This window comes from Callorhinus ursinus, unplaced genomic scaffold, assembly GCF_003265705.2.
Source record: "Callorhinus ursinus isolate GAN/ISIS: 27379988/994484 unplaced genomic scaffold, GSC_fseal_2.0 scaffold19, whole genome shotgun sequence".
NCBI lineage: Eukaryota > Metazoa > Chordata > Mammalia > Carnivora > Otariidae > Callorhinus > Callorhinus ursinus.
In genome coordinates this window covers 150941-162403 of record NW_027397081.1, presented here as the reverse complement: position 1 = coordinate 162403, position 11463 = coordinate 150941, and the positions used below count along the sequence as shown (strand labels likewise).

Here is an 11463-nt window from a genome sequence, read left to right as displayed (position 1 = left end):
GAACTACTATAGATACTGATTCATCCTTGCTGAGAAGTTTTAAGTTCTCACATCTGTGAAGATTAAATCAGAATTTAAAACTAAATCTTAAAAACAGTTTAGAAATGTAGGAAACATCTGGCAGAGACATAATTTCATCATTTGCAGTGATGGAAGGAAAGGTTTTCTCTGAAGTAAGCAGGTTGCTGGCCTCTTTGTCGCATCATCAGAAAATGCCTGCCTGTTTTTGTTGGTTTACTCAGGAACTGGGAACATCTGGTGTTGGGAACATAGAACGTTGCTCATTTTAAAGTAAAGAGTTAGCAATAACTTAAGGGGTTGGGAGTGGGAGGGAAAATGCCCTAAGAAAATGAAGACAGTCTGGAGAGCCTCTTGTCCTTTAAAACAAACAAAACCAAAACAGGTTTCTTTGGTTCTTCAAGAACCTTAAAGGAACCTTCCTAGAAAGTTCTCAATTTGTGATTTCCAAATGAGCAGACTTGGGGGGGGGGGGGGGAAAGAAAGAGAAGGGAGGGAAGGAAGGAAGGGGGAGGGGAAGGAAGGACCAAAGAATCAAAGAAAAGAAGAAAGGAAGGAAAGAAGAGAAGAGAAGAGAAAAACAAGGGAAAAGCAAAGAAAGGAAAGAAGGAACGCGCGCGTGTAGCTCCGCCTAGTTCAGGGTTATCGCGGCCCCGAAAGTGGTGGCGGCCAGACCGGCTGACTTCTGGGGGCCGGTTCAGATCCCTTTAAGGGTGGGGACCCCCGGAGGACGCGGGGGAGGCCGGCGGGAGCGAGGCCGGAGCCTCGGTGGACGCGGCAAGTCCTCAGCCGGGAGCCCCGCTCTGCGCTCGCCCGCGCCGAGGCGCCCGCCGCCCCGCCCGCGCACGCTCCGCCCCGCAGCCCCGGCCCCCTCCCCGCGGGGTCCCCTCGCCGGACGCGCTCGGGCCAGGTCCCCTAGTGACCCCCTGAGTGGTGACTTCTCCCTCGGCCGGCCTGGGAGCCGCTCGCAGAGCTCGGAACCGCGGACGTCCGCAACCCCCTCCTCAACTCGGTGCCCCGAGCGCCGGTCGGACGGGGGTGGCGGGCCCCTGCGCGCGGGGTCTCTGCGCACCGGCCTGCCTGGCCCGCCGACGTGCCTTCCCCGAGAGCCGGCCCTCCGCCGGCGGGGCGCTCGCGCCATGAACGAGAGCCCGGGGTTCGCGACCCGCAAGGGCGGCTCTCCCCGGGGGATGGTCGGGGCCGGCGCGCGGCGCAACGAGAGCCAGGACTACCTGCTCTTGGACTCGGAGCCCGGAGACGACTGCTGCCCTCAGCCCCCGCGGCCGGCCTACGGCTACTACCCCTGCCTGTGAGTGCGGGCGCCGCGGGCGGGGGGTGCGGGCGGGAGGGGGGGGGCCGGGGCCGCGCGCGTCTGGACACGCGTGTCCCTTCCCGGGCCGTGCGAGCCTGGGCTGGGTCCCGAGCGAGCGGAGGGGCGCGCGCGTCTAGGTTTTGTCCCTGGTGAGCACACACGGTTATGTTGGCCCCGGAGAGCGTGACCTCGGGGTACCGACTCCGCGAAGGATGGGCAGGTGTGGGTCTCGAGTCCCAGCGGCTCCCCGTCCGCTCAGACCCCTTGGCACGGGCTGGGCCGCGAGACTCGGGGTCTGACGGAGAGAGGGCTACCCGGCTCAGGGTCCCCGGAGCGCCCCGCGTCCGCGCGCGCTGCTGCCCCTGCCCTCAGCCGGGCGCGCTCGGGCCCTCCCGCTGCCAGACCCCGCACAAGTTCGCAGGTGTCAGTGGAGGGGCGAGCTTACCCGGCACGCCCGGCCCCCAGGTCGCCGGGTTAGGTCGGGGACAGGGAAGCGCGGGAGGCTTTCCCACCCTGAGCGCCAGACGTTCCCCCGGGGGCGCCCAGGGGGTGCGGGGCGCGAGACTCGTCCGCTGTGGAGGCGAGGGGGTCGAGGGCGTTTGCGGGGAACCCAGAGCGACTACCGGATTTTAAGAATCTGGAGGGGTTTTTCTGCGAGGGGGGTTGGGGGTTAGCGGGGGCGGGCAGGGGTGGAATAAAGAAGCCTTCCCTCCTGCACACGCCCGGGAGCTCAGGGGCGGCTGGCGGACGGCCTGTCTGCTTCTTTGTCACTTCCCTCGATTGGGTAGTGTGGGTTCCTGACGTTCTTTCCGCACGCGGTTTCCCAAGGAAAGCAGCTCTCAGCTGCAGTTCGGTAAGCAGCTCTAGAGTACGTGGTGGGGGTGCTGGGGACGCTCAGCTCCCCACTCCATCCCCCCTACCAGCTCCTGCAAAACCTTGGTCAGGTCTGCCCAGCGTCAAGGACTGGTGTGTTCCCTTTCTCAGGAAGAGGTGAGCCCCAGGAAATGGTGCATCTAATTTTTTCCCAAGATAGAAAAAAGTTGGAACTGGTTCCATTCATCTGTGTGCTGTACAATTTGAAAGTATTTACTATTATCTTTTCTTTCTTTCTCAAAAATTAAGATATATTTCACATACCATAGAGTTCACCTATTTACTTTGTACATATCAGTGGTTAATATATCCACAGAGGTGTGAAAAAATCACTATCTAATTCCATGACATTTTCATCATCCACAAAAGAATCTCATACTTGACATTGAATTGGAAAATATTTCTACGTCTTATAGCACCGTGCTTCTCAAACCTTAATGGGCAGACGAATTACCCGGGAATCTTGTTAAAATGCAGATTCTGATGCAGTAGGGCCCAGGTGCAGCCCAAGATTCTGTGTATCTAATGATCTCTGAGATGATGCTAGTCCATGGACCACACTCTGAGGAGCAAGGAGATACATGCCAAGAACAACAGACAGGAAGAAAAACAAATCAATCCTGGATATTCTGAATACAGCTATTTTCAAATGTGCTTTGAGGGTATATGTTTAAAACATAAGTGAATTTTTTTATTGGCTTAGACTTGAGACCCACTAAGCCTGAGGGTTAGATATTTGATAATGTCACCTGTGGCTAATTAAGCAACTTTAAAAAGCTATACTGCTTTTTAACAATCAGGCTGTCCTGTAGAGAAAATTTAAAGTTTTTTTCACCTGATCGTCCTATAATCATTTGTTACTGTGTCTGTGAGAAAAATAATTTGATTTTAAAAATTTGTGGTTGTAAATTAGGAGTGAGAGAGACTAAGTGAAGTAATAATTCCAAATTGTCCTGTAAACTTTCCCCAGTGCTTTCTTTGAATGTGACCCATCGCCTTATTGATTTATCCACTTCTTAACATTACGTACTCTCTAAAGAATAAGCATTCTCCTCTCTTCAGGAATCTCAGACCATTCTAAATGTGTAGACCAGGACAGCAGAGAGATGACAGAAATATTTTAATGTGCTTCAGTTCATAATGAACACCCCCGTATCATGTCAAAGATACTATAATTAATTACAGGATGAACCATATTCCAGAATAATAGTTTGTTTTGTCTAAATCTACTATTTTCATAAGATTCTATAGTTAGTTTTCATCACTGCCTACTCTGGTGAGGTTTTTTATCTTTTCCAGTTGAATAATTAAGTACAGTCTTTAGACCAGTCAACAACAGTACTTCACACCTATGATGTACAAGATGGAACTAAAGAAAATCACTTCATTCTGGTAGAGAGTACAAAAAAGCCCTTCCTTATGCTTTTGACTTGTGATGTAAACAATGTCATCTATTTTCCTAGAGTGGGAGGTGAATAACTTGTGAAAGTGGCAGTCATTAGCACACTGGAGATATGGACATCACCATTTTCTCAAATCATTGAGATTTTTCCCTTAGAAGATCACAAATTATTGCAAGTTGTCACTTCTGTGGGATAAATTCTGTAACTTTTGCTAAAAATTTCTGTTTCATAGTTTACATAGGTGGAAAGATTTTTATGTTTATATCATGGGGCTTTTACTACTGAAAATTGTGGCAAATCATCTTGAGAGCAGTTGCATATTTTCAGGCCTTAATAGTGTTTAAGTGGTAACATTAGAAATACTGTTTAGGAAAAAAAGATGCCCTTTCTCTCTCTTTCCTACTTTTAGTCAGAAATCAGTTAAAACACCCTCTTTTGATCAGTTGGTGATAGCGACTAGCAAGAAATGGTCTAAGTCCTCCCCGGGTCCCAGGAGGTATGTCAGAGAGTTATTTCACTTAGACGTTAAAAGTTTGTCTCTAGTCCATTACTTCTGAACATGGGGAAGAATCCTGGATGTAAAAAATAATGTGGAGGGTTACTAACTACTCAAGATCTGAAATACAGTTCCACCAACCTTCTGCTTGGGAAGGACTAATTGATTAAGCTCTTGCAATGCAGTAGATGGAGATAATCTAAAAAAAAATTTATGGTTACAGATACCTCATAAAACTAGATAAAATATTTAAAATGATTTCAAAACATTAACTAATTTTGCAATCAGTGAATCAGTGAAAAAGGATTATCACCATGTGCCCGAAGCAAAGCAATTAAAAGTGGGTATAGCCTGTGTTGAATTGAGCTGTGGCTGCTTCGTGGGTTATACATCTGCATGAACATGGTGGCTGGAGTCTAACGTCTGCATGGGACAGAGATGATGCTAAGGCCTTGGTTCCAGATAAGCCATGGAGCTGGGACTAAGACATGCCTGCCCCCTGTGTAAGACCAGGACCTTTCCTTTAATGAAAAGTTAGGCTGGAAAAATGCCACCAGGAATGAGTGAGAACAAGAAACCCGATTAGTAAGAGAAAAAGAAATCCTTGGCTAAGAATTGTATTCTTTGCTCCTGTGTCATGTGAGTTTTTGTTTTTGCTCTTGTTTTTTACACCACTTGCTGACCTAGAAATCTTCATGTCAGAAAATACCCCTGGGGATCCTCGAAGAGTAAAGCACAAAGCCATCCCTAAGCGACAGCACCAATCATCTAGACTTCCAAGGATTTTCAAGGAAACAGCAAGCCCGCTGAAGAAATGCTCGCTGTAATACATGACTGGACGCACAAGGAAATGATCAATCACGAATGAGAGTGAGCAGATGATATAATCCCTGGGGAGAGTCAGCAGAAGACACAACAGCAGTTTTTAAACTTAAACACTTGACATAATAGAACAACATGAGAGAGAATGTAAAATGGGCATGTATAAAATGTCAACAATATATAACAAGAAATCAGACCCCAAGAAAATAAAAGCCTAATTTTTTAAAGACGAACAGAAAAATCTATAAATGAAAAATAAAATTTTGAAATAACTCAATGGGAGGGTTAAAATGCAGATTAACCATAGCATAATTGATGATAATACCCAGAATGCATAGACATAAGTAAATGAAAAATATGAATGTTATTGAGTTATGGAACAAGAAGATAGGAGTCCCAGGAGAGAACACAGACTACAAGGGAGATGCACGTTTGAATAGATAGTGGGTGATGATTTTCCAGAGATGGTAAAGTCTCATGTTTATAAAGTACAAAAATATTAGTGCAAACCAGAAAACTAAACCCCTTTAAACATATCATGTTGAAATTGCAGAACATTAAAGACAAGGGGAGATATTTAAAATGAACCAAGATACAAGTGACTTGAATAAGTTCTAAAATAAAAATATATACAATGGAAATGTACTCACAATGTGTCTTGATACCTGTTACATAATGTGTAGCTTGTAAGCGCTGTGGTTGTTCTTTTACATAAAAGAAATTATTAATGTAATGTTTTATACAAAGTTGGTGTTCCATTGCTTATAGGATCTCTTTAAATATGAATATGGACAAAAAGGGATTTGTTTGTAGTAGTTTAGATGTCAGAGAGGATCTTAGTATTCATTATGACCTTTGAAAAAATAGTATCTATAACCATGAAGCAAAGACCTGGACTTTGGTTAAGGGTTTGCAGTTTGGAAGCTGCTAGTAGGGGAAAAGCAAATGTAAAAACCACCTTTGCATTTGCTTCCCCTCCTTCATTTATGACTCAACATCTGCCCCAGTCTCTTGGATTTATGGTGGGTCTCTTGCATGGCAGAAACTACGCATTTTGTTTCCAAAGCTCCCCTGGCTTCAAATACTCAACATCTGCTGATAACAAATTATTCTCATGAACACTTTTTTAAGGGGGTGATCTTTGCAGGTTGTGGGGTTACTGGCAGATGTGCTGAAAGGCCCATATTCTGTAATAGAATGTTTATCTCTAGGAAGACATTGCATTTTTTTTCTAGACAGTTATGTTCCTTGTGTTATAAGAAGTAACTTCATAAGGCAATTCATCTTCACCTCCTAGAGAGTAAATCATAAAGGAAACATTTTCTTGAGTCCATTCTTATTTTTCTCCCTCTTCTATAAAATATGCTAAATATAATTGGATCCAGTTGGATGAAATTACCATTTGTGATTGCTCTTTGTTTAAGAATCTTCTGGGACTTTCAGTACAGGGAGAAGGGCTCATCTATACGCCAAATTTCAGTTAAACTTTGGCATCTAAAATTGGTATGCTGTTCAAGATTCTTAAGCCTTTGGAATTGATTGAATCACATTTCTTATAGAAGGTCTGTTTGCAGCAAGCATATAGAAATGAATGTTACAGATTCCCAAACAACATAGATGATTGCAGCATAATTGTTCTCTACGTAATTCAGGTAACTCAGTCAGGACAAAGAGGAGAAGTGATGTTAACTGAGCTACTCACCGTTTACTGGGAGTTTCTTGAAAATATTTATATATATTTGGGGGACTAACAGTTTTGAATACCTACCTTGTTGCAGGTCCTTTTCTACCTGTCATTCAAATGTAGTTTGCTTTTCGGAGTGGCCACTGGGCTATTTGTAATGTCCAATTTATAAATGGCAATGCTGAAATTAAGCAATGTTGAGGCAGTGATACAGCTAGCAAGTTCTTGGGCTGGGAGGTTGCACACAGTCCCTACTCAGCATCCCCCACAGCTGGATACATGGCAGCACGTGCCCTTGGAGAGCACATGCAACATTTCTTTTCTGTCTTTTCATACGGACTTGAGACAGCACAGGTTGGCTCTGATCTACTGAAGCAAGGTGCTGTCCTGTGCTCATTATATCAAGTTATACTCTGGGTGAGTGGAGGAGACAGGGAGGAAGCTTACGAAGAGCATAATCAGTATGCTTTGCTTCTACCTTCTCTTTCTACTGAAATCATCATCTCTGAGGATCGAGCTTTATATTCCACTTCGTCTTTCACAAATTTATTAATTTATTGATTCATTTCTGTTGACCTTATTTGATCATGTGCAGCAATAATGGAAACAGTGGCTGGATTTGTTAAGGGCTTTAGCGGCTTCTACGTGGGAGACTCTTCTAAGTGCCTCAGTATTAAGTGACTTCATACTATTCAACAAGCCTACGGGGTATGCACTTTTATAATCCCCATTTTACTGATAAGAAAGAAAAAGAATACCACAGCAGAGAGGTTAAGTGACTTGCTAAAGATTACACGCTTAGGAGTTGACAGAAAGAGGAAGGAAGACGGAAGGAGTAGAAGACTTCACATTATCACTTAACCAGATGAACAGGGAAGCTAGGTTTTGAAAAACTGCCAGTCTTTTTCACCAAAGGAAAATTATGAATGTACCAAAGCTAACTAATCTGTAGATGACTTACTAATTTTACCAAAGGATCCAGAAGGTGAGTAGGACTCTGCAGAGGTTACAAAAAAGGAAGCTTTCTTTTATTCTTCATTTCTGTCTGTCGTGGGGATGAAGTCACTTCTATGCAGTGATGTACCAGGTAGTGAATATGCAAATGTCATGGCACGATCTGCATAGTTTTTAAAAGCATCTTTCGTGGTAGTCATCTGGAAGTGTATATTGCCAGAAGAAATTACAGTGTGGATAGCCATGTTAAGACTCACTGTTTGCTCAAGACGTGTTTCATCTTTAAATTCCAGTAGCTCTGGTTTGTAGCACAAAACCCTCACACAAAATTGAGAAGAGATCTCTTCGTGGGAATTACCAACAAGAGCATCTTGGGAGTCATAATAAGAATTGGAAGCGGCATGTCTCTAAAGCTCTTTTTGAAATTCTTTTAGGCAGTTAAACTGTAACAGATGAAACTAGTTTTTATTGTTACTATGTTAAGTTCTTTTGGACAGAATTTTGCAATGAATAGGTTGAGGGATGGTGCCAGTGGTGAGATGCATATCCCTCGGCCCAGTGAGAATCCCAGGGGAATGTTTTCTGCAGAACATCTTTTCTTGGAGGGACATTCAGGGCCAGACACTGTATTCCATTTTGCAGAATGCATTAATTTCTTTCAACAAATACTTATTTAACTCCTTTGCTATGCCAGGTGTCATATTTGGGAACTACAAACACCATGTTTCATTGAATCTAAAGTTCTATCAGTTGTGTAGCCTGCCCTGATGTTTTCTATGCGTTGAAAACAGAAGCAAAAAAATCCTATCGATTAAACTATACTTTAGATTTTTGTTTTGTATGTACTGAAACAGCTCTTTATTCTTAATTAGATAGAGATTTGGGTTGTATGTAACTTTTATGCATATATGAAAAAAGGAAATCTAAACAAAATAAATTTGGTTAAAGTATTCCCCAAGTTCCTTCACATCCAGAAATGGATTTTTCTGAGTCACTTTTCAACTCAGAATCTTCAGTGCCCATGTTTTTCCACACGAACTTGTCCTCGGTGCCAAAAAGAACTATGGTGATACAGCATTTCCTTAAAGAACTCAAAGAGCCCATGATAGACCAAAAGCTGTTGGTGCTAGGCAATTAAAATGACTTTGCAATTATAGGGAGCTAGGCTGTTTTACTAACAGTCCCTACTGTCCTGTGTGCTAGAGTTAGGGGCAATGAGAGAGGAGATGGGACAGGAAAGATGATAGGGGTAAGGACATCCTTTCTGGTCTGTCCAGAATTTACAGGCTTTGAACTTTATTCTCTAGCTGATGTTGAAACACAGATAGGACTATGACAATCTTTTGCTTTATTTATATTATTTGATCCTCCCAGCAAACCCGCGCGGTAGTTTCTGTGATTTCCATCTGCAAATGAGGAAGCAGAGGTTTCAAAAACGTAAGGTAACTTCCCTTTTTATGTTCGTCAAGCGTCTGAACCAGAACTTGGGCTCATAGTTGACAGGTTATGTGAGCTCCTATTTGTGAGCTTGCTTGTTTGTTTTTGACCCTCCTTGTCTGTACTTCTTTCCCTCCATGGGAATGGCACCTCCCTGAGGACAGGGACCTAGCCTGTAAACAGTGACTGGGGACTCATGAGATGTTTGTTGAAGGAATGAATCGATGTTTCTTTTAGACAAACTGATTTCAGTGTGTTGGCCTTATCTCTAAAGTTCTTTTCTCTCTGGGCCTCACATGGTGTTGCTAGGTTCTGCTGCTAAAGTACCATGTTTCCCTCTTAGCTTTTTCAGAAACACTGCAATATTGGAGTTTCATGTTCCTGTAGTTCAGGTCATTTGATGAATTCTAAGAGTGTTGTGGTATATGCTTGAGCCCTAAATTAGTGCTTGTTAAATATTTTTAATAATCCTACAAGCAAAAAATATTAATATAAACGATTTCTTTCTTTCTTTCTTTCTTTTTTACATTGTGTTGACAAAACACCAGGGGGATTTGTCTTTTTTGTTTTTACTAAAATGGTGAGAGGAAAGGTACTTGAATTTTTATATAGGTTAAATGGAAACAATTTTGTAAAAACTGAACTTCCCAAGACCAAAACTCTTTATATCTAGGAAAATCTCACGTACTTGAATGAAATGATTCAAGTTAAAATCAAGAAAGTGAGAAAGGCATGGTTAAGTGAAAATGGCCTGAAAGTTGCATATTATTGATAATATATTGATAACTTTGATTTGGACTGAGTCATGCCTGGGCAGACCTTCAGAAGTCAGAGTCATCTAGTTGATTTTCATTACAATCTGTCTTCTAGAGATTGGATCAGTTATTTTCCAGTTGTTTTACAGTCCCCCTTACACCCAGAGGGGCTTAGCAGCTATCTTCACCCAAGATAGCTGCAAGAGTCAGAGACACTCTCACTAGAACATTATAGTGAGAGGTATTTACTAAAGGAAGAGTGTTGCACATTATATGAGGTAAACACAGAGAATATATTAGCAGCCTCTTGTTTAAACATATGTACCAGAGGATGAGGACCTGGTTTGCAAATCTGGCTATATATCAGAATCCCCTGGATTGTTTTTTAAAAATATAGAGTCCCTAAGAATTATGAAAGTCCAACCAGATCAGAAGTACTAGGAGGATTGCCTAGGAATAACATGAAAAAAATGCCCCAGAATTTTGGAATTCTATTGTTTCAGGTACTTTGGATTCACTATGAAAACCAGAGTTAGGAACTAAACCTAATTTAAATCAAGAAAACCATTACTATGTATTTATCCAAGAACAAAGCTATGAGATTTAAACATTCATTTTTCTACCTAGGATCCAGTGATCAGATATTATCAGATAAGTTGGGAAATATATTTTAATTCAGTAAGTTCTCATCAAATATTACTATATACCAGGTACTATTGATATATTTTAGGAGAATAAATGATGTGTCTATATGTTATGCTTGATACAATGTCAGGAAAGTAATGTGTTTTATGAGAAAGAATGAGAAAAATGATCTTTCTAGTTTATTTCATAAATAAAAGTATGTTGCAGTAATTTTCTATTTAAACTAGAGGACAAAAGAATTTTATTTCTATCTTCTTGACCTTCTTCCTGATTTGGATTATCTGTAATTTCAGAAAATATGGAGTAGTTTGTTCTTTAGATCACCCAAGATTTTATGGGATAAAATTCCCCAAAGGGTGAAAATTTTCTTATTAAATAAGCTTATTATCACTTAGCTGGATTTCTTTTTCTGAATATTATGAGGTTTTGAAGACTTTTTTGAAATTCTGCCTCCAGTGATGTAACAGAATAGATTATCTTGGCAGTCATCCTATTACAAAATGACTAGATTCTGTATAATACAATTTGTGTTTCTGTGCTTGCAGGAAGTGAGGAGAGTAAGCCCCCAGCCTCTGTCTTTGCACATACGCAAGACCTAGGCTAGTGGAGCCGCAGAGCAGTGAGTTCTCTTGAAAGGCAGGATTCCTGAAATCAGGTTCAGGAGACTGCCTTTGACCTGAGACTCTTCAATTATCACCGGTCCCCTAGGTTCTCTACAAATTGGTGATCTTTGGTTGTGAGTGGGTATTTATTTAATTCATCTTACGGAAGAAAACAGCCGTCATTAGTGGGAGTCAGCAGAAACCACATATGAGCTATAAATCCCCCAAAGAATTTGCATAAGGATTCATGGTAAGAATAGAAAATGACTCTGTATGAATTACATCAAGAAATAAAGATGGAATCCTACAAGTGAACAAGCAAAAGAAATTGTCCAAGATGAGCAAGCATATTGAAAAAAAACCCAACAAACAATACAACTTTCATAAATTAAAAAATATGTATTGTTGGAGATAAAAAGATCAATGGATGAAAGTGTGGAAGACCGTGTCTGTCCTGAAAGA

The 11463-nt window shown here is 42.1% G+C and overlaps 1 protein-coding gene across 1 annotated transcript in view; it reads left to right on the top strand.

Moving 5' to 3' along the window:
- Positions 1 to 736: 736 nt before the first annotated feature.
- The window catches only part of TRPC6 (transient receptor potential cation channel subfamily C member 6), a 116807-nt gene continuing 106080 nt past the window's right edge, over positions 737 to 11463 (top strand). Inside the window, exon 1 of the mRNA XM_025893906.2 lies at positions 737 to 1327. Within this exon, the coding sequence (XP_025749691.1) occupies positions 1158 to 1327 (170 nt within the window). The 5' untranslated portion in view covers positions 737 to 1157. The remainder of the gene's footprint in view (positions 1328 to 11463) is intronic.